Raw genomic sequence first — 22,856 nt, forward strand, 5'->3', positions numbered from 1 at the left:
TTGATTTGGTGAATGGTAGCTTCACTTGCGATTTTGTCTGCAGAATAACAACTGTGACACATTGTATAATTATTTCATTGTAATTTGCATATTCATATAGCCCATGCATAATGCATACAGCCATATACAGTGCATTTTAATGTACGTCCCTTTGTTTTGCATTATAGTTGGTGTAGCCTTTGTAAGTCCTGCACATGTGAATGACCTGTGTGGCATAATTATGCTGCCCCTTTTTTGAATTCCTTTGAATCAGACACCGCCACATTACTAGTAGTGGTGTCTGTTTTAAAATGTGACAGCCTGAATGATGTAAATGAGAAGCAATGGCAGGTTTGACTTTTTTTTCCCTCCAGATAATGAATCCGATGTGTAGCATTTGATGAAATGGTGAGGCAGATGGAAACGGGAAGATGGCAAGACGGTGTGAAATACAGGAAGAGGACTCGTGATTGACTGTCGCTGGTAATCTGAGCGAGCTTTGAAGTGTAAAATGATGATAGGATACAGTTCGAGTGTATTTGCACTTCCATCAACAGCTTGAGAGGTCACAGGAAAGACACCTCCCACTGTGAGAGAAAGGTTTCGTTGAAATGCAGGCAGTTATGCAGCCATATATTCACAGAATATGACATAACATCAGACTGACAGTCTTTGTTGCTGTGCTTGGAAGCAGGCTTATTGTTAAAATGTTTTAGAATACACTCTCTAATTACAGCAATAATTTGTTCTTGATCTACTGCTACAATGCTTATTTCATAATTCAGTAGTCAGTGAGGGAATGAATTTGTTTTACATCATCTGCTGTGTAAACTGCTGCAACAGAAAACTAATTTCATGTTGTGTTTATTAGTTTGGACATGTATTAAAACCTGCATTAAAAGGAAGTGTGGTAAAATGTAATTTTACAGCCATCAAATCGAAGAGACATTAATACTGCAAAACCTGTGAAAGAAACGAGGAAATAAAATGCTAATTAATTTATGTTGCATAAATGGATAAGAAGCGCATCACACAACAGGAGTGAGTACAGCCCTGTGCAAAAACAAAATATCAGACGAGTCAAATGTGTACCGTGTTACAGCAGTCACATTATTTCTAAGCATAACAGTAGAGTATTCGCTCTAATGTGAGCTTAAAAATTAACTGTTTAGATTGACTATATTAAAAATACCGGCCCCACAGTCAGAACTCAAAGCAACAAAAGTCAGTACACTTTATATTAATGACATTCAAATCTATTATTATTTCTTAACTTGAATGTCAAGTTCTGTTGCTCTAACCTTCTCTTTAAAGCCCTAAAGTTGATGTCAAGTCAGGCAACATACTTGGCCAGATGATAGTTTCCACTTTTTTCATCTTTAGAAACTCTGTGATTCTGTGTTTTGGATGTTATCATGCAGGAAAATTCTTCTTCTTCAAGTTTCTGCATACTGGGAGTCATCCTGTCAGCCGACATTTTGTTTTTTCCATACATATTCATCGATAAATGTCTCCTCTCCAACACTTTTTGCACTCATGCAGCCCCATATCATGACGTTCCCACCTCTGTGCTTCACTGTCAGGACTATGCATTTGCTGTGATAGTCTTGGTCAGGTTTACACTTAACATGTTGAACTCCATTTGAGCCAAAGGATTTGTCCGACCAAAAAAATGTGCTCCCAGTAATCATCAATCTTCTTTTCATCTCCTTTAGCTTAAATGTAATCTTGTAGTTATATTACAGCTAAACAGAAGCAAGAATGGTTTTCTTGGACGCCATCCATAGATGACAGTGTTATGCAACGTCCTTCATACTGTCTGAGCGTCACAGAAACTCTGATTTCCATTAATAACTACTGTGCCAAAACTAGAGCAGACGGCCCGCCGTCTGTTTTTTTACAGCTTGATTGTACAAGTAGTTCACTGTCTGTAGAGTCTTTTTATTGGGACGACCACTGCAGCTCTGATTAGTGGTGCTATAGCTCCATCTATACCCCCAGATTACTCCTGCAACTGTGCTTTAAGGAATTTTAGTTGCTCACATATCTTCCTGTATCCTTTTCCATGTTTGTGAAGTCTCACACACAGATTTTTCAATTCTTCCGTTCAGATCTTTCCCATGTGGAGCCATGATGGAGACATGAAGACAGACAGAGCTCAACAGGTTCTGGTGTTCACATGATCATTTTACAAGGGTGACTGAACTGAATTTAGTTTGAATGATCACAAGCTTTCTAAGTTAGTCACAGATATATTCACTTTTGTTGCATTAAAATTCTACCTTGGGGCCTTTATGTTCAATCTAGTCTTTCTAAAGTTTTTGTTTGTTTGTTTTTTGTAAGAGAAAACAATGTAATTAACCTTGGTGTCGTCCTGCAGCTCAAAATTTACCCATTATAATGTTTGAAAATGTGGGGGGAAAAAAAATACATTTTCATGGTGAAACTTCTGATGTTCACATTTTCAACATTTTTGTGAAATTTTCGAAAATTTTTTGGTGGAAAAAAAGAAATGTTAAAAAGATATGTTTCTTTAAGAACATTCACAAAAAATCAACCAAAATCCAGCAAATTTTGCTGGATTTTGGTTGATTTTTTTGTGAATATTCTTAAAGAAAATATTAGAAGTTTTACTGATATATATGTAATCACTTTAGATATTTTTAGGATTTTTTGGGAAGATTTTTACTCATTTTTGGAAAATATTTTAAAAGAATTTTCTTGCAAAATTAGTTTTTTAAAAAACATTTAAAAAAAATATATAAAGGGAAACTTTTAAGGAATTATTGGATTTTTTTCTGAAGGTTTTGCAAATTTTCAGAAATTTGGGATTTTTGATTTTTTTTGATGAATTTTTTTTTTTTTTTCAGACAAGGAAACAATATTTTGGTGCCCATAAACGAAGACAACAGAAGGGTTAATCATTAGTTATTTAAATTACACTGCATATGATACTGCTCACCTCTGTTACATGATTCATATCAGAGGATTTAGCTCCAGTCCAGCAGGTGGCGATAACAGCAGACAGTAGAAGAAGAAGAAGAAGAGGAAGAAGAAGAAGAAGTCGCCTGCTGGTGACGTATTTTCACCGCGACGCTCAACTTTAGCGGGAGAGCTTACATTTAAAGCGTTTTCTGGAAGAAAGTAACTTTATTTAGGTGTAAAAATGCTTAAAAGGAAATCAAGCAGCTCCGAAAAGAAAAGGAAACACTCGCAGTCTGAAGAACGACACGAAAGCAGCAAACGAAGAGGTACAGAATCCAACTTAGAGGTGAGATGTTCAAGCTAGCAGTTTGATAATAAACACTAATTTCACGAGCTCTAAATAGTATTAAAAAAAAGGTTTCAATGTTTGTAGTTAACTTTATAAGGCTGTGGTTATAAATGGCAATTTTGGGAAAAATAGGTGTAGTTAAAACTACTTTATAACGCGAATAATGGCACTGAAAACGTCTCAGCTGTTGTTTGTTTTGCTAATTTGTGCTGCTGAAACATCACAGAAGTTTTTAATATCAGGAATACCGCAGGTGTGTTAATGACGGCTGCATTCCACTTAGTGGAGAACCTGCAGCTATGCATGAGGCTTCATTGTTGTGCTTCACTGGTAAACTAAATGGACTCAGTTTCATTAATGGTATTAATTACGCCTTTGCTGTTGCTGCTGTGAATATACAACATGTTTAGTGTGATGTGTGAAGTGTAAAGGGAGCGTTTTTTAATCCATTTTTGGTACAGTAATATTACAGAAACCTTATTTTAATGTTAAAGCTGTACTGTTCATTTGGGTGTCATTTTGTAACTGTGTTCCTGTCAGAGAGAAAACAAATGGACCACATTAACGCTGCCCGCTTGTATGGCAGAACAATTAATATTCTATTATTACAATATTATTGATATAATAATGAGTGCAATATCCGCTTCCTATGTGCTACTTTTTAAAAAAAATAATATTAAAATGCACCACAACATAGAAATACAAATGAAGCTTTTCTGATGCTATACAGATGTTCCAGCCTTTAAATCATATTCTGCAGGTATAAAATCATAAAATTGTTACTCGCATCACAATATCTGTCAAAATGATTGCCGTATGATATTTCTTTGCACATCATTCAGTCCAGCCGACCTGGTCTCTTGTAACTGAAGGGTGATGGATAGATAGCTGAAGTTTGTGTGTTTGAATTTATAGTTTCATTAAGGCATTTTTATTTGTGTACTTTGTCGTTACAGTGTATTGAATTTATATGTAATAAATCTTATTGTAGAACTAAAATAAATTAATTGTAATATACACTTATTTGCCAATTTATAAATTTCACCATAATGGTAAGTTAATGCAGCCCAGTAAACAGGAATGATTTTTACCCTCAAATAGATTTTAATGTTCAGATTTTTGTACTGTGAAGACAATTTTCTAAGCAGTAGTTTTTTTGTGCTGTTGAATTGAATTGTGTTATACAGAAGTTTCTAAACTTAACGATACAATACATATAAATTCCTCAAGGCAAGTTTATTTGTATTGCACAATTTATACAGGAGGCAATTCAAGAAAGAGGGAAAGACATACATTCAGCACAAAACATTAAAATTGATTTAAAAGTAGATGTTAAGATCATACACTACCAGTCAAAAGTTTGGACACACCTTCTCCTTCAATGCTTTGTGTTTATTTGTATTATTTTCTACATTGTAGATTAATACTGAAGATAAACACTTTTTATTTACAACATAATTCCGTATGTATTCCTTTATAGTTTTGATGTCTTCAGTATTAATCTACAATGTAGAAAATAATTAAATAAAAACCATTGAATGGGAAGGTGTGTCCAAACGTTTGACTGATAGTGCAGATTAAAATTACAGCAGTAAAACATAATTAAGTGACAAAAATGCAGTAAACGTCAAAAAAGCACTCTGTACTTGATTTTTCCCCTCCCCTAGGTTTAAGATGCTGAAAAATCAAAATGGATAATGTCTGTGCATTGTGATTGAGTTAAATTTATGTAAGCAAAGTCTATCTATCCATCCATCCATCCATCCATCCATCCATCCATCCAGTATATGTGTCATAATGTTTGCTTAAAGAGCACTTCTGTAAAAAGTTATACATCACAAACAGAATTCATAGAACCAACAGGTTATAGAAAACAGATAAAAATACAGTTTGGTGTTTAAAAATGTATACAGTGTTGGAGAATAAAAGTATGTTTTAAGTAGGAACCTAAAATCAGTCACTGATGTGATTTCCTCCAGCAGATCCGGGGCCCTACTTCAAAGTCTTTCCCCTTCAATTTTGAGTCTGACCTCTGGAAAAGACAAAAGACCTCTACTTGAGGATCTCAATGTTCGTTCTGGTGTGTCTGAACTTGAAGTGACTTAAAGCTAATCAGCTAAATCTTCAGGTTTATCCTAAAACACACTGGGACTCAGTGTGAAGAGGTGGAACAGGGGTGATGTGACCTTGTCTACTGTTTCTGGTGAAGTTCTGTACAGCCAGTTATTTTTGGTTGAAGCAGTTATGCATTCATGATGAGATAAAATCATATTAAGGTTGTTTTTATTTTCATCACTGAGAAATGTTCGAGGTTTTAGAGCGCATTCAGTGCACATAACTGTAGTTACATAACATACATGCTTGTTTTCTCCACTTGAAGGAGTCCAAGGATGAACTGGCCGACCCAGAGCTGGACAGGATTGGCAGTGACATAGAGGAAGGAGGACTGGATCTCAGCCTGCCCTTCCAGCCCATCACAGCTTATGTCAGTGACAAGTCAGAGATGCTGCAGCAGTGTTTCCATGTGTTGGGGGAGAAGAAGCTGAGGAAGATGCTGCCTGATGAGCTCAAGGTGATTTGTGAACTCGTGCACTCGAGTATTTTATGTTTGAAACCCAATATCTTATTATGACTGGGATATGACAGACTGCACTTGCCTCAAATACTTTAACTGATGCAACAACAAATATTCAAAGGTAACTTTTTGACCCGGAGACAGAGATTTACCATAAACTAGTGACTGTGTCATGTTTGTCTATACGTGGTTTGTCCGCCACGGACTTGAAGAAACGCTGCACTGTGGTTTTACAGGCATTTTTGTGGTTTTATAAATGTTATTTTCTGCACTGACGAATACGTTCTTCAAAAATAATACATTGCAGATGTCATAAGTGTGCCCATATTCTAGTACTGTTGGTTAAATCAAAATGGCACCATATCGAATCAGTAGTGATGATTTCTTGAAATGGTTTTGGTACATTCTCAAAATGTGCATCATTTTTCATTTCCATGCAGGTGAATAAAGTTGATTAGGTTTGATTGAGCATTGGTGCTGTTATTGTTGTTTTAAATATTTGTGTTTTCCTGAAGCTAACATTTTAATTTATAGCAATAAATTAGCTATGAGTTCAATGCAGATCGATGACCAACTCTAGTCAAGATGGAGAACGAAGGCCACAGGCTTCTGCTGTTAGCTTGGGATGCCATTAAAGTGACCCACCACCCAAAATACCCTTCAAACACATTATCATTTGCAGGACTGTAGTTTAGAAGAAATCAAAACTCTCTGCCAGGAGCAACTGGAGACGATCTCGGAGAAAAATCTCATTCAGATCTTAGCAGGTAAGACTTCTGGCTGGTTTGCCAAATTTTGTGTCCTTAAAAAAAAGTTGCAGTATTTAAAAAAAAAAAAAAAAAAGCATTTTCATTCACTCCACGCTGTTAATTGTGTCAAGGGGAAGAGCTGACAAGTGGAAATGGCAACGAAAACTCTGAGGAGACCTCAGAGAGTCAGTGAGTTAACAGCTGAATAACTTATTCAGTGCACAGTGAAAGTAGATTTCAGCGATGTTGAGCTTTTCTCATATGAGTTTATTTCATTTTTGTCCCCCTTTTTTTCTCAGGCAAGACAGTAATGTAGACTCTACATCATGCCTCAAGGAAACTGCAAAAACTGAGGACCCAAAGCAAGGTAATTAATATGTAATACTCACAAAGAACATCCCTCAGTCTTTGATTGAATGTCCTCAGGCATTCAGTGAAAGACTTAAAAAGACAGAAATAAAAAAGCTTTAAAGGAACATTTTACATTTAAAATGACTGTAATTTTCTTTTCAGAAGGTGGAGGCTCAGGAGAGGAAAGCGACGTTCTGAGCATCAATGCAGACACTTACGATAGTGACATAGAAGGAACGAAAGAAGAGCAAAATGTGAAATCTGTGGATGTGGCAGTGAAAGCAGGAGACACTGGAGGGCAAAGCTCCAACCCGAATGCAAACCCTGCAAATCCAGAGCCTAAGAAAGACATTCAAAGCGACATTGACAAGAGCGTTAGTGAGATTTTGGCCTTTTCTTCAAGCAAAGATGTCGCTAAAGAACAGCCGCTACAACCTGCAGATGTGAACTTACCTGCTCAGGCCGTTTCCAGCGGCACTGCTGCAGTTTGTCAGCCATCGATTCAGCAACTGGAGCTGCTGGAGCTGGAAATGAGGGCGAGGGCCATAAAGGCTCTGATGAAAGCAAGTGATGGGAAAAAGAAAGTGGCGTAACTAAAAATCTTCAGCATGTTTTAGTGTAAAAATGATGATCTGTTGCTTGTGGTTGAAGTATGTGACTCACCGGCTGATTTGTTGTTGGGTGAATGTCATTTTGCTCCATATTGGAATTATTTTCATGTGAAATTAAACCTGTAAGCCTGTCGTGCGCCTCCATGCATTTTCCTCTTTGCTCACTAGGTGGCAGTGTTACTCTGTCTAATCTGTGCAGGAGCAAGTGGTAGCTTTATTAGGCCACGTTATGGTCAGAATGGTCTCAGGCAGCATGAAAAGTCAGGTTCTCTTAACAGTGGTGTCACTTCATAATGCAGTGCTCCTTGAGTCATTGTTAGAGGATGTTACAAATTCAGAAAGATGTGTTTTACTGGATGTAGACCAAGATTTACAAGCCAAAGCAGGTGGTCGCCGTGTTGTATTGTCATGTTTTTCTGCGCCGAACACCTGTTTGACTTGTCATCTCTACATCTGGTTCGCTTTTGGTTTGTAGCACCTCTTTAAAACCATAAATTACAAATGAGACCTGCAGAATTTGCCAGTTTATCCCCCAGTTTAAGTCACATTCCACTTTCTGCGAGAATTAATAGCATCCTTTCATCTAATATCGCTGTTTTTTTCACTGTAATTTATTCTAAAGCTGCGTTGTTCCAGCATAAACTGTGCGGTTGCAATTACATGCAGATGCAGAGCAGAAAACAGCTCTTCTACCCAACTACCCCAAAGGAGACAATGAAATGTGTGATAAGAAGCCAGTTGCCTCCTGGGTATTTGCATTTAAAAGGGTTATTTCTTGGGGGAGGTGAGGGTGGGGAGGGTTAGACGTGTCGCTCTCTTACGCATTTATGTGCAGGTAACAGCGCTGATGAGATGAAGAGAAAAATGTCCACTTTGGTAAAAAAGGGGATCCAAAGATTCTAAAGTGCTTGTGTTGTCAGTGATTGCTGAGTATTTATCACTGTCATTTCACTGCTATTAGAATGCCAATTATGATTTGGGATGTGCGAATAAATGGCTTTTTAAGCAGACCTCGAAATGAGTAGGCTGGAAAATGGATTGATGGAGGTGAGATGATACTGTTTTTGTGGAAGGAGGGACTTTTTTTGAATTCAAATGAACCCAACTAACCGCGTTAAAACATGCAGGTATGATGCCTCTGTGAATGGTGCTATTATCGAAGTCAAAAACAAGGTCGCTCTAAATGTTGTCACGCCCATTGGTTCATCTGTTTAATAGCTGCGCCTGTCATTTTCTTAAGTGTTTTGACCAAGCCTCTGGTTAGCGATGCTCATTAGAGAGTTAAAAACACCATTGTCCCTCAGAACTCAAATTATTTTTAGCGCGGTTTATCCTCTTAACTTTATAACTTTTACTATGAAGCAATGCTGCAAGAGACTCTGGGTTCTGCTTGGAGGAAACAGTGAACACAATGTAATCCCTGTCATGGATTGGATGTTCTTTGTATGCTAAATACAGTAGCATGTAGCAAGTTGTATGCAGGCGTTAAAAGGCTTGGTGTGCTTTCAGTTTTCAACTGTACTGCAAAACCTGTCACCCTAAAGTGATTGTACCTCTGTTGTTGTCCATTTTTGTGCCCCACATTTAGGGAGTTAAGGCATGTTGCAGTAGCCAAAACATATACAGAACCAAAAATACAGAGCTCCAGACTTGCTATAAATATAAAAAGCATCAATTTAAACTGCTCTGAATGCACAATCCTTCAAATATCAATCCACAATAGAAATATTCTGCTTTGCGATGGGAAGTTGAGCAACTCCAGGAATAGGAATGTCAGTTTTGCTCCGTCTTTGAGTCCTCGTTGGTTCCTGAATGGATTGCTGTTAAAATTTATACAGACATCCACAGTCCTGAGACTATGAATAATTTGATCCTCTTGGTTTTCATCTAACACATGCTGAGAAACTCAGCAGCCATAGAATTTTGTAGATGCTTTAAGGAAGTTTTAAAAAGGATAATTTAGGTGCAAAAATATTTGAGGAAAAAAAATTCCTGCTTTCATAATATTGCTTTGAGGTGTTGGATGCAATTTTAATAGAATTGTCAACTGTAGTATCTCCACGTGGTCTTGTATGGTGAAAATAGCAAATTGATTGTGTTTGGTCATTAGATGTGTACACTTAAATCTGTAAAGATACGTAAGTGTTCACCTCTTCCATTCTTTAAACCCCCAAATACCTACCTAGACACCAAGCTTCACAGGCCAGTAAGAGTTTTACCGACTGCTATGTATCAACTGAAGAACCAATGACTGTCAAGCTAAAATTCAGCAACATCCTGGCAACTCACTGCCTTCAGGCGAGCGATTCAGTATGAGCAGCTGCTTCACAGTCAGTCAGGTTTATTTACTTTCTAGAGCTGCTTCTGCTAACTCTGATATGCCCCCACCCTGAGCAAAGTTCAAATGTCCTGTTTGTGAACACAAAAGTCTTCATGCACTCCCAGCATCTGAGGAAATGAACACAAAGTGGGTCGGTATTAATATTGATGGTTATGCCACTGCAACAATCAGACAATCCTTTGTATTAAGGCTTGATTGAGACCTTAAGAGCAAATTAAACCAGTAAACAAGGACTTGATGGATTAGTGTTTTTGTGCTGTGTTGCAGTTAAACCTAATCTCAGCTGCTGTTTACTTCTCTCCTGCTTTCTGTGCTCACAGAAACTGCATTTTATTACAGCAGACTTATCTATAAAGCTGTTTGCATTTCTGTATTTTCCTGTTTCTGTTGTCAGACAACAGAATGAGTATTAAATAGTGATTGAAATGCAGAGCATTAAGGTTACATGTCAACCAGCAGTCACTTCAGAGCCAGCTTGTCAGACAAATGCAATATCGTCTACTAAACAAACACAAGTCAAAAACAACCTCTGTGTTGTGATTTTGGCGATATTTCCAAGTACAATGATCATGCAGATAGAAAGTTAAATGCAGAAGAACATCCTGGTCTTGAATTTGCCTTATTTACATCTGTTTGGCTGTACTGTTTTGATGCAGAGAGAGTTTTCTTCCTCAGTGGGATGCAGACAGTAGCAGATTAGCTGCATTTAAAGCTAGAGGATATTTAGAACGGAGCTAAAAACAGGAGTTGTACAGTCATGGTGAAATCAGCCTTCTTTGAGTTTACAGGTCTAAGATTCATTGTGGAATCATGTGAGACTTTGATTAATTTGCTCATAAGGGTGCAATATGGGACCATTAATGTTGTAGCTGGTTGATGTAGAGAAAATGCTAACTACTTATTATGATTTTTAGTAGTTTAATTAGTAATACTTCACATTCTATTGTGGTATAATCTAATTTGTAAATTCCCTGCATGGCAATAATTTCATCCAAACAGGCATTTTCACTTTTCACTGGTCCTCTGGTGAACATCTACTCAAACATGGAGCAATAGTTCACTTTGAAATGTGAGTACAAAGTAGCAAAATATTGAAATATTGAAGTAAAATACTCATTCTAAAGTGAATGTAACATGTCTACTGTACGAAATAGTAAAATTCTATCTGTTTAAAGAGAAAAACTCGGTTGAATTACAGAATGGTGCTCTCCTTTTCCACTGAATTTGTGGTAAGATTCACTCACAAAGCTGTTTGGGGGATTTCCATTAATCCAACAATTTTGTTTCCTTGTGTGCATGGAGCGTTACTTGAAACTCAGTGGGAAACATTCACTCTCTGCTGTTGCTAAGTCTAAAAACAGGTCTATCACATCCCTCAATTATGTTTCCTTTGGTGCACATCTCTGCTGTTTGTGGTTGGATATTTACAGTTGCTTACTTGAGTTTTGGTTCTTTTATGTTTTGCTGTTTGTAGCATCAATGGATTACTGAATTGAATTTTTGTGGTCTCTGTATGGATCTCCCTTATTGTTGTCTGGAATTGTTTGAAATTTTGCAGTAGAAGTACAAGTTCATTGTAGTAGAACTTAGATGCTACTATGGTACCACAGAAAACAAAGCAGGAGGGGCTGGCAAGGTTTTAAAAAATACTACTGTCATTTTCTTTAGGAACACATCCTGTTTGCATAAATAAAATGATTCTCTTCAAATTTCCTCCGTAGCATCTTTCTTCTTTTCTGCAGCTAGAAATTAAATTGAACTAACAGCTCATGCTGACAGGCGATAAATAACTTAGCACCTCTCTATGACTAAATGAATTGATTTCCTCAAGCAATGACTCATCGGACACATTTCATTTTCCTCAAGTTGCAAACAAAACAGTTTTTTTCATTTCAGAGTAGAAGAGATGTTTAACATTAAACATGCTTTGTTTTGATTGAATGTCTAATTCTGCGCTTGCTGTCTTGCATGGAAACATAACTGATTATATGTAAATGTAGATATCATTTCAAACCGACCTTTTTTTTTGAGTCTGTTCATTTCTAAACTGTATTCTATTGGAATAGTGGCTTGCTTTCTCTGTATCCATGTTGGTCCTGGAATAATGCCTCCTTCTGTTCCCTTTTGAATCCTCTGTCATCGAATGGAAAAGAAGTTGTTTGATCGCAGGTGTACTGCACATCTGTTCACTATTCACTTCATTTGTGCACATAAATGCTCGACTTTTCCTCAAAGAGGTATGAGCTTGGCAGAGCCTTTTTTTGGAAAAAAAAAAGTGAAGTGGGTTATTGTATGTTGGGTGCTATTTGAGAAGAGAAGAGGGTTTTTTTTCTTTTTCTTTTTTGTCACACTCCAAAATCCCTGAAAGAGATTGGAACATTTGATATTCCACTCCAGTGTAGCATCTGCATGTGGAGAAAATTCCTCCTCTCCACTGACTCCTCTGACATCTGACTTTCAGATTCCATGCATGCTCTCTCCACATGGGCTTTCCCCCCCCTTCAACTTCAGGGTCTGCATTCAAATGGTGCATTAATACCATCAAACAACCATTGAAATTCTGCCGGGTAGACCAGCAAGCCAATAAAGCAAAATGCTTTTGAAGGATATCGAGAGACATCAGGCAGGATGGATGACCTCGTACAATCAAATCAGCATAATCAAATGAAATACCACAATATTACATCAAAGCCGGCTCCCACTGCGCCGGCAACTACAATGCGATCAACAAGCTCGATCCTCGGGGCATCCGTGCTTTCTCACAGACACAGTGTGGTTAATGGCCTCCAGTGAATATATTTTACAACTAATAGAGCAGGTTTAGTAAATCTCTAATATCGTGTGGCTTTTAAATGTTCATGTAATCTATAGCTGGTCTTCAATCAGCCAACAAGAACGATGACATTGAGTATGCAGTTTGCATCCCTAAATGCGTGATGCTACAGAAAAATTCAGCACTCCTTGGAGAATTACCCAGAGAAAATTATGTGAGCATCAGAATATATTTATTTTTATCTCAATAACAAATCACTACAAAGCTCATTTTGGCACAATAACTCTAAAAAGCTCTATTATGCCAAATAAAATAACATAAGTTTCAGAATTCTTTGTCACCACAATTCTTTGTCAATAAATTCCAAAGGACTGGAGATATAATTTTCTTAGCAACCATTTAAATTTGATGAAAGCATCTAAATATATCTATTTTTACCAAGCTGATGTAAAAACAACTGAAAACTATCTAATTTATTCATTATAGCTTGCTATTATTGTCTTGTGTATAATATTTCTTGCATGTTTGTTGAAGCTGTGCATAAATCTGTGGTAAGAGTGATTTAAATTTGAGTAGTGTCCCATGGGAGGCAATTTTTAAAAAGTGTCTGAGCGTAGAAGTACACAAATCTTGTTGCAGATGTGTGTTAATTTTTGATTTTCTGCATTATTACATCTTTAAATATCTTTATCATTTGTAAATACAGCCTTTTTAAGCTGAGTCTGTCAAAGTACAGTAGTTTTTAAAAAACTTGGACTGTATATAAGATAGTTGTAGCCTTGTGAAACAATTACAGAAGTGCCTTAAACCTGCATTTTTTGAATGACCAGTAGAGGGCGACTCCTCCGGTTGTTTGATTGTATAGAAGTCTATGAGGAAATGACCCAGTTTCCCACTTGGTTTGCTACCACAGTGAACATTTTCCAATTGAGTTTATGGTCTCAAATGCTAGTTTCAAGATTTGGTAAATAGAGAATGGTGTTGATTTTGTAAATGATGGTCCTATTGAGAGGAACATAGATTATAAGGAAGGGTATGTTTCAGCGCAGGTTATTGCCAGGTTGCTGCTTTATTGGCATGTCCTCAAATTCTCAGAGCCACACCTCCCCTTCAGAAATACCAAGATGGCAACAGTCGTTACAAAAATGCCTTAAACCACCATGTTTGGAATCAGTAGTAGTAGTAGCACTAGTTCAGAATTAAATTGTGCATAAGTCTTTGAGAAAATGACCCAGCTTCCCACTTGCTGCCACAGTGAACATTTTATAAATGACTTTATGGTCTCAAATGCTAGTTTCAAGACTTATTTAATGTAGAATGGTGGTGATTTTGTAAATTATGGTCTCATTTAGAAGAAAATGGATTACATGGAAAGGATGTGTTTTTTGGGGGCAGGTTATTGACAGTTTGCTACTGTGTTGGTCTGTCTTTGAATTCACAATGCCCAGTTTTAAAAGAACAAGATGGTGATGGCCAAATTGTAAACTTGAAGCTTCAAAACCAATGGCTGTCATCATGTTGGCTATGTCCGTCTTTATATGCCATCTGTGGTTCTAATCTAAAATCTCTGTTTGTGGCACAGAATTAAAAAGTCTTTAAAGGCCCCGAAATGTGAAAAAATAAACTAAATCCATTCTATATCCAGCTTCCTTTAAACCAGTCACCCTTTCTGTGATGCTGAGCTTTAAACAGCTGCATGGTTATAGTCCCAGCTGTCCAATGAACAGCAACGGACCGCCAAAGTGTCCCCCAGACAGAAGATGGATCACGACTCACAGCCCTGGTAACTCACACTGTTTTATGACGCTCGGTGAAGACTATACCATTTTTGCAGGGGTTGGAAGACACTGAACTGTCAAATCCCAGCAGGGTGCCATTTATTTATTTTTATTTGGATGATTTATTTCCCGCAGAAGCACAAAAGGACCGAGCCGAGTAAATTACTTTTGTCAACGTTGTGATAAAACTGTCAAATTGCTTCCCGCCACCAGATGGCAAGCAATTGTATTACATAGGGTAATTGTCAAAGGGAATGTCAAGAGAGGAGTATATTGCTTGGTGAGTTTCTGTCTGTCTCTCCATCAGGGTTTCCGTCACGTTCTTTGCTTTAGTTTAATTGCCTGGTGGTGTGTTTTAACTACATAGCAGTATATGGTTCTCCAGGGTGCAGCCGCAGCGTAGATACTAGATTGGAAATAATTCTCTTGATTTTTCATTTTACAGACAGGATTTTTGTGTTTAAGTTGGGGACACTGGCCGCCTTCTTTTTGTATACGATGAAAATAACAAGGAGGGCAAATGTCATTTTGCACTTCTGAGTGATAGACGGTAATGACGAGCAGCTTCTTTGATCCTTATGTGGAACTTGACCACCTTCAGCTTCCTACAAACGCCGAAGTTATAGACAGTGATAAGTCAGACGTATGATGTTGTTGTGCAAGTTGCTCGAGCTATTATACAATAAGCATGAGTCATCCAACCAACAAACTGAGCCACACAAAAGCTTTACCCCCACGACACCCCTTCAAGTTCCAACATCCTTACTCTCCTCTTCTTCTTCCTCGTCTCATCATGTGAATGGAGTGCTATTTCAGTTCCACTTCTTGACAGCCAATTAAGCAGCCAGTGTCTGCTTTACGCTTCCCCAAACTGATTGCTTATCCCTTGCTCTGATTGTGAGGGGTTAGACAGAAACAGCGCTTTTGCGGCTTAAATAGCATTTTGATGCGAAAACAATCAGAAGAAACGGTTTTAATGGCGGCACTGAATCAAAGTGATCTTAAAGTGTTGCTCTTCGTAGCTTTTATTACTCTAAAATCAGGAGAAGGTATTTATAATGAACTCAGAAAAAAAAAACAACTGTTTCCTCCAGCTGCTCATTTTGGAGTCTGAATATTCATTGTACTGGGGTGAACACTGCATTGAAAGCACAGAGTATAGCCAGTTATGGCTTGATAATGAGGTTTCTTGCTTTTATTCAGTGGCTAAAGAAATTACTATAAAGTTGTTCAACAGCGATCGTCCTTTTACTCTACAAGTGCTGGAGAGAAAGACCATTCTTGAAAGCCGGGGAAATGGTTGCTGTTGTGCAAGTAAAATCTTTGCCTCAGAATCTGACTCTGATTACATGTTATTGTCAAAGAAATAAAAGAAACACGAGACGAGACAAGCCAAAACAGTACACCAACTCGCTATCAGTCATTTCGATATGGAAAGTAACACTGAGGAAAATGTAATTGTGGGGAAAATCATGTATTCCGTTAGCTCTAATGTGATTTTTATTGTGTGCCGAACATTTGTCAGGTTATGCAGCATTCCGATACCATACATTTCAAGCATAAAATATCTTCAGGAACCATACATGAAAGATCAAAACACAAGCAGTAGTCATAACATTGTGTACAGTTTTACCATAGACTGAGTTTTACGTAAGATACAGTATACAACACATCTTTGTGAGATATAACTAAAATCTCAAATGATTTAAAGTTGTCTCTTCACAGTAGTTACTTATTTGACAATAAGAGTATTCCCTTTCTTTATTCATTTATGTGCAATATATTTAACTAATTGTAAACCGATTTGCGAAAAGTCTAAAGTTGCCAAAGGGTTGATACCTCATCGCTTTGGAAAACAGAAAACATATTACTTTTTTATATTCTTTTAAGGGAACAACCTTTAATTGCCCAGTTAGTGTGAAGGAGTAAAAGGAAGAACACATGAAAGAGGGAGGGCAGGAAGCTGTGATGAGGGTGTAATTATTCCTGTGTAATCAGTGTGCCCTTCATTGTGATGGCTATTTCGTTTGCTTAATTAATGAGCCTCTTATCTCGTGCCTTTGAAAGTGAGGTCATCATATTTTGTAACGTTAAAAGCGAGCGCAGATTCAATCAGGGATTTGGGGACAGATGTTAAAATGTCACTTCTACCTCTGCAGGAACAGGTGGCACTGGACCGGCTGGGCGAAAGATGCTGGGAGGGGAAGAAGAAGTGGCCGTTTGATACCTAAAACTTCTGGACCGACTCCAACTCCTCTGGATCTGCACATCCTGCCTGAAGCGGTGAGTTCATTTTGACTATGTTGCAGCCGTTCGCGCGATGTTTATGAGCAAAAATGTCAAATGGAGGATGTAAGTTCAGTGAATTTGTTTGTCTGAGGTGAAATAATGATTTCCTTGGAATTAATCAAGGTGAGTTTGAAGTGATTCTAACATTAATCAACCTTTGCCAATCAGTTTAATCTAGTCCAACCCAAACTAATCAGTAGCAGAGGAGATTTCCCTCTATTTTTTTACTCCAAAGATGAATCGTCTCCCACTTCGTGCAATTAAAGGTCATATGGAAGTGATGAGTCACTTCAAAAATCAACATCTTAAAAGCAAAAGATCCATCACGAGTTGCTCCTGTATTCACGGCAAAGGTCCACCCATTATGGCGCTCTTCGATATTGATAGCCTCACCTCAACCTATTCCCAGGTGACTCATTAGTCACAGAGGTAATGATGTGTCATAAAAGAGCAATCAGTGTTGTGGATATGAGTGATGACCGCGGCCGAAGACACGTCTGTATCGGAGCAGGTTTCAGTATTTGCGCCACCATATCTCCAGTTTCCTCTGCTCCCTGGAGGTAAACAAACAACGCCCTGCCACAGAGAGTTAGGCTCAGCATCCACCAAAGCCTCTCTTTATTTATTCTAGATGCACAAGAAGTCATAACGGCCATTTTGGATGTTTCATCAAAGCTTTATCATCCTTACACCAGACTCATTACATGGGTGCAGAGACGGCATAATAAAACGTGACTTAATCAAAACCGAGCAGGCCTCCAGAAAATTGGCTCCCCACAGCTGAATATGTGAAACAGTCGGTCTGGGGCTACTGCTGCACTTAACCTCATCAAGGTCCTCATTTTGGTGATGGAGGACACAGATGCTGAGGCGAAGGGGCTGCTGGGGGGCTCTTTGTTATTTTCAATTTAGGCTTGATGAAATGAGTCAGCAGTTTAGAGATAATTACAGTAGTACATTTTATTATGTGTTGCATTCTGCCTCAGTATTAAAAGCTGAGCACAGTGTAATTGTTTTCAACTTTTTCTGGATGCCTGGGAGAATTTTCTGCTTCCAAAAATACCTTATTTTTTTCACTTCTGTGTACGATCTGGACAGCAATCAGTCCTTCCACAGATAATGCAGGATTCAGGTTTAAAGTTTGAGCATTTGCAGTGTTTTTTTTTTCCTCCCAACGCCGGGGCTGAAAATCTTCCCCCCAAAAGCTTTTCCGAAGTGATGTGTAAGTGTCTGTTTCTGTAATGGGCTATGCCATGGAAAGGTTTCCATGGTAACATGGCAAAAGGCACTAGTACAGCTCAATGCCGCTCTCTGGGGAGTATCTGGGGAGCTTCTGCTTACTGGGAAATGATGATAATAGTGCAGAGTGTTGGATAAAACTCAAGTGGGGAAGACTAACCCCTTCACATTGCACAGAAAAGGAAAGGAGACAACGTTCATCTTCTTTTGCAAAGTCTTTTGCTTTCTTTTTCTTGCCAGATTCCCGTAGTTACAGTACTACAGTGTGCTCTATATTCATTGCTTTTTTTTTTGTAATTTCATGTATCACACTCGGACAGACAGTATAAGCAACTCCTCAAGAATAACACAAACACAGTGGTGATGCCTTAAACCTCTGATTTATTCTTTTATGTGGCATTTTTTACTGAGGAACACCTGCTCAAAAGTACAGTAAAATACTTTAATTGTGACAGCTTTTTTTTTCTTTTAAATTCAGGTTCACAGAAAACAACTCGTCTGCAGCTGCTGCAGAAAATAGTTGGAAATCCTCAGACAAATTGGAAATGTCTCATAATTCCTCACATAGTGGTCTTAGAAAAAGGCTATTTGACCTTCTTGCAGTTAAAAAAAAAAAAAAGCCTCAGCTCACAATCAGATACCTGTTTATGCCCCACTGGCACGCTGTTGCTCTTTTCCCAGCGCTCATATCTGCGCTGTTCAGTGTTAGATGGCAGATTCCAGCAGCTTAGAAAACACAGCTTTGTATTAGATCACAACTGTGAATAAATTACATCCGTAGCAGAGTATTAGATGCGGGGAAATAACTGTAGACTGAAACTCTTTGGAGTTGAAAATGTCACATTAATTTCAAACACATTACCCCCCGCCGGAAGACTTAATGAAGAAGCCCATTAGAATGTCATACCTGCTTACTTGTGAGTTTTGTAGAAAGTTTATTTGATATGTCTGAGTCAATTACCAAAAGTCTTTGTGATAAGAAACTGCTCAGTGGACCTGAACCTCCAGTTCTACTCGGGGAGCACTTGGATATTTCATACGCGGCTGTGCTTTGAATAATTTGCAGGCAGAAATTCTTCTTCTCTGTTTTTCCCCTGCCAGCTTAAAGGTTTTGTCCTTGACGTCACTTTGCAAAGCGTGTGCAACTGATAGGAAATAAAGTCTTAAAGATCTGTTTTAAGAGGAGCACCCGGCTGCTTTTTCAAGACCCTGCAAATAAAAGAGACTGGCGGGATGAGGCAAAAACACAGCTGAGTAATGGTCTCATGACTTTAAAGCAGAACAAAAGGCAATTTTGCTTTTCTTATGAGCTTCATTTTCTGTTTTAATGCTAATTTATTCCACAGTGGAATGATTTTGGGAGTATTCGTCATGCTTTAAAGGGGCAGTTCAGCATTGCATTTCTGTTAATTTGCAAAAATTGGTGAAAATTAAAGTAGCAGAGGCCAAGATATCCACATTTTAATCCCTAGTAAAGATTAGACTCTCAAAATACAACTAAGACATTCTCAGACAAGTTCCCTCAGTAATACAAGATTTTTGTCAAAACGTTGAATGCTATGTTGAGATAACGTCACCTAATAGGCATTATGATTATTCTCTGGATATTATGCAGGTGTTTTTATAGGATTAGTAGATCTACTTTTGACAAATAAACTGGTCTTTGTGTAAGAGCAAGTTTTAGAACAATGATTAACCCGTTTATCCATCCAGTCCCTCCTTTAGTGATAGATGTAAAGGCCAGTAGTGCACAGTGCACTTTACATTTGAACACTGTGACGATAGTGTATATAACATGGAAGTTTCAGTGAACGCAACTCTGATGTCTGAGTGCAATTCAAAGCAGCATGTGATGACTTTAATGACAGTGTGCATAGCAACCGCCAGCATTACAGTTCATCCATAAACATCACAAAGAGCATCAAATTTGTGACTTTAGATTATTGAGCCGACACACAGACTTTAAAACATCAACAGAAGTTGCTCCCAGTTGTTTAGGAGTATTTCCTCTGAGTTTAATAAATACCTGCAGCATCAGACAAGACAGCAATATCTTTATTAATTACTTGTGTACTTTTTTTTTTACATCTGTCTCCCAAAGAGTCACACTTCATCAGCTACAGTTAACATAATTTGTGATGCAGTTAAACCTTGAGCTTCATTACAGCTGGACAGTATTGCACTGTAAAAGTCTAAAACTTTTAGTGGAACTAAAATATTTTCTGTTGTAGGCAGATTTTTCTGTTTCACAGCAGGATTTTTGCAGCAGTGACCTTCATGTATGGATGCATGACATGATCTCTCTAATCATTACAATCGCTAGCAAAACCCTTTTCTTGTAACATAATTGTCTGTTATTTGGTAAATTATCATCGCACTTTGACGTATTTGTCAATGACTGTTTTGCCTCAAAACTTTCCTCCTTAAATTCCCTGTGGTACACTGTACAAAAAATAAATCTAGTAGCAAGAGCGACAGAAAACAAGAACAAAAACATAAAAAAAATTACATACTGTAAAGTTTAAAAAGTGCAAAACTGACAATAGTGGTGCATAACTGTTTGGAGATAAATTCTCGACCAGAGAGTTAATATGGACCGTAGTCAGATGTGGATTTAATCAACTTTACATTTTAGTATTTAAAAACTGTAAAAATATTGAAAATATGATATCTGTAAAATAGCTATTTTTTAGTAGATTTTTAAAAAATTAAATAAGATTGTAACATAATGAATTACCATTTGTGTTTTTTATTTTTTTGATTTCAATAACACATTATCTTTAAGATATACCAAAACAGGGAAAGTCAGTAAAATTCAAACAAATGGCATATATCTGCAAAAAAAATGTATTTTTGCTGGTTTAAACAAAGTTTAATTATATAATTTTAAAAAATTAGCATTCATGACAATATTTTTTAAGTGAATTATTAACAGTTTGGGCCTTTTAATTTTCTGTTTTTAAAAAAATCTGTAAAATCTGTAAAAATAAAAAGTTAATTTCAGTCATTAATATACATAATTATTCTTTCAAATGGTGCCAAATATCTGTGAAACAATGCCATTTTTTGCTGATTTAAATACAGTAAAAAAAGAGCGTGATTTTAAGGTCTTAACATTGTGAAAGAATGTATAAATATTCATAAAAATACCGATTTTTGCGCATCTGACTGTATTTTCTCAGCAGTCATACTGACATTGTTTCTGATTTGCTTATTTATTTACAGCTGCATAATAGAATTCCTGAAATTCAGCTGTGGCTTTTGGTTTCGGTGTTTCCCTGTGTGTGCAGCATAAAACACACAAGGAACACAGATTTTTGCACATTATTTGTGTTGCTACTGTGAACTACCTGTGTTAAACCCCCACTGCAGGCATTTTTTTTTATTTGTCATCGTTCTCACGGTGGAACTGGCGTCTCTGTGGACGTGGAACGTTTCGTGTCGTCCTCAGACTCGCTGCAGGAGTGCTGGGACACCGGATGAGCGAGTAAGAAAAACAATTCCCCCGGATACGCCTGTTGTCTCGCTCCTTCCTTTCTCTCTCGTGCTCTTTTGGGGTTGAATCACATTTTCTCTTGCTTCCCTCCGATGTGAGTCTGTCATATATAGTTGCGTTTGCGCACACACTCTGACAAATCCCCCCTTCTGCCAAAAAGTCGATAAATAAATGCATTGTCTCTTCACTTTCTGCTGTTGGCATCAGCCTGTCTAAATTGTCTGAGAAGGCAGCGGAGTGTGAAATTGAGTTCAGAAACTGTACGCCGTGTGAGGTGGCACAAGATGAGCGTATGTTTGCTTATTTATTCATATTGCAGCCGCGTTCGGTTTTGCAAGAGAGGGTCAGTTAAACACGTCGAGGAGGTGTTGTCGTTGGAAATTTGACAAGTTTAAAGGAAGAAGCTCGGGCGGTGGCGCCTTTGCCCTTGCGAGGGAGGCGAGAGGTTATTCATCTGAGGGGGTAAATGAAGCTTTAAAGTGAAATTGTGAAGTTTTTTCTTCGCTCCCTGTGTGCCGCGAGCCACGACGACTCCTTTCTGACAGTCGCTATCATTGTTCTAAATGCCATCCACACCGAGGCCCCTGTAGTTGCAATGCAAAGCAAAAAGGTAATTTCACTTGAATCACTAGGTGGTGATTGAATAACTTCACAGTGATTTGTTCGCTCCCGTTTCTGAAAAGATGAATTTCTTCTCCCAAAGCCAAAGAGTTCATGCGAGAATAATAGCACCTGCCCACACTAATTTGCCAAGAACAAATGATTTTTGCTTGAGAATGTAACTTTCGTGCCGCTTTCCCGGAGATTTAATCAGAGGTATTACGCAAACCTTCCCTTCCTCAGCTCTTTTTTCCCCCCTTCCTCTTGTCCTCCTGTGATGAATGTGTTGTTACCAGATGATGTATGTTTATAGATTGCCGGGGATAACTGCTGTTTTGAAGAGTTATAGCTTCCTGTTTGCATCTCAGAAAAGTGCCTCAGTGCGAAAATCATTCAGGGATTTCAGGTTTGTCTCTCAATTTCACCGAGCACAACACATGATAAATGTGCATTTGACTTGAAAAACAAAACACCTAAACTTTGTTTCCAGACTTTTTTGACCCCAGTCCCCACCTAGGTGGAAAAAAGATGAGCTTAAATGTCCTTCGCTGTCACTGGTGTGGAGGTCATCGCCCTCCTGGACAGAAATTGAATTGGCAGCATAAATTCTATCAAAGCCTTTGCATTCTCAGCATGAGCTTTAAGAAGAGATCGACTGATAGGAGAGCCTTCATTTCTGCAGCTTTAATACATTAAATATATACTGTTACAACAACAGATGAAGCTTCATTTAACCTATTTTCCCTCATTTGCATCGAATTATATGCTGCTAAAAGGCGAGTCTGTAATGTGAAAATGTAC

At 37.9% G+C, this 22,856-nt stretch overlaps 1 protein-coding gene across 1 annotated transcript; it reads left to right on the forward strand.

Annotated features, from left to right (window-relative positions):
* The first annotated feature begins 3,036 nt into the window (after positions 1–3,036).
* Positions 3,037–7,671, forward strand: LOC111565690 (caspase activity and apoptosis inhibitor 1). Its single transcript, XM_023265877.3, has 6 exons — positions 3,037–3,250; positions 5,634–5,825; positions 6,511–6,595; positions 6,709–6,766; positions 6,877–6,944; positions 7,091–7,671. Exons 1-6 carry the CDS (start codon positions 3,146–3,148, stop codon positions 7,519–7,521), a joined length of 939 nt encoding a protein of 312 aa, XP_023121645.1. The 5' UTR covers positions 3,037–3,145; the 3' UTR covers positions 7,522–7,671.
* The last annotated feature ends 15,185 nt before the right edge of the window (positions 7,672–22,856 follow it).

This window comes from Amphiprion ocellaris, chromosome 23 (genome assembly GCF_022539595.1).
Source record: "Amphiprion ocellaris isolate individual 3 ecotype Okinawa chromosome 23, ASM2253959v1, whole genome shotgun sequence".
Lineage (NCBI taxonomy): Eukaryota > Metazoa > Chordata > Actinopteri > Pomacentridae > Amphiprion > Amphiprion ocellaris.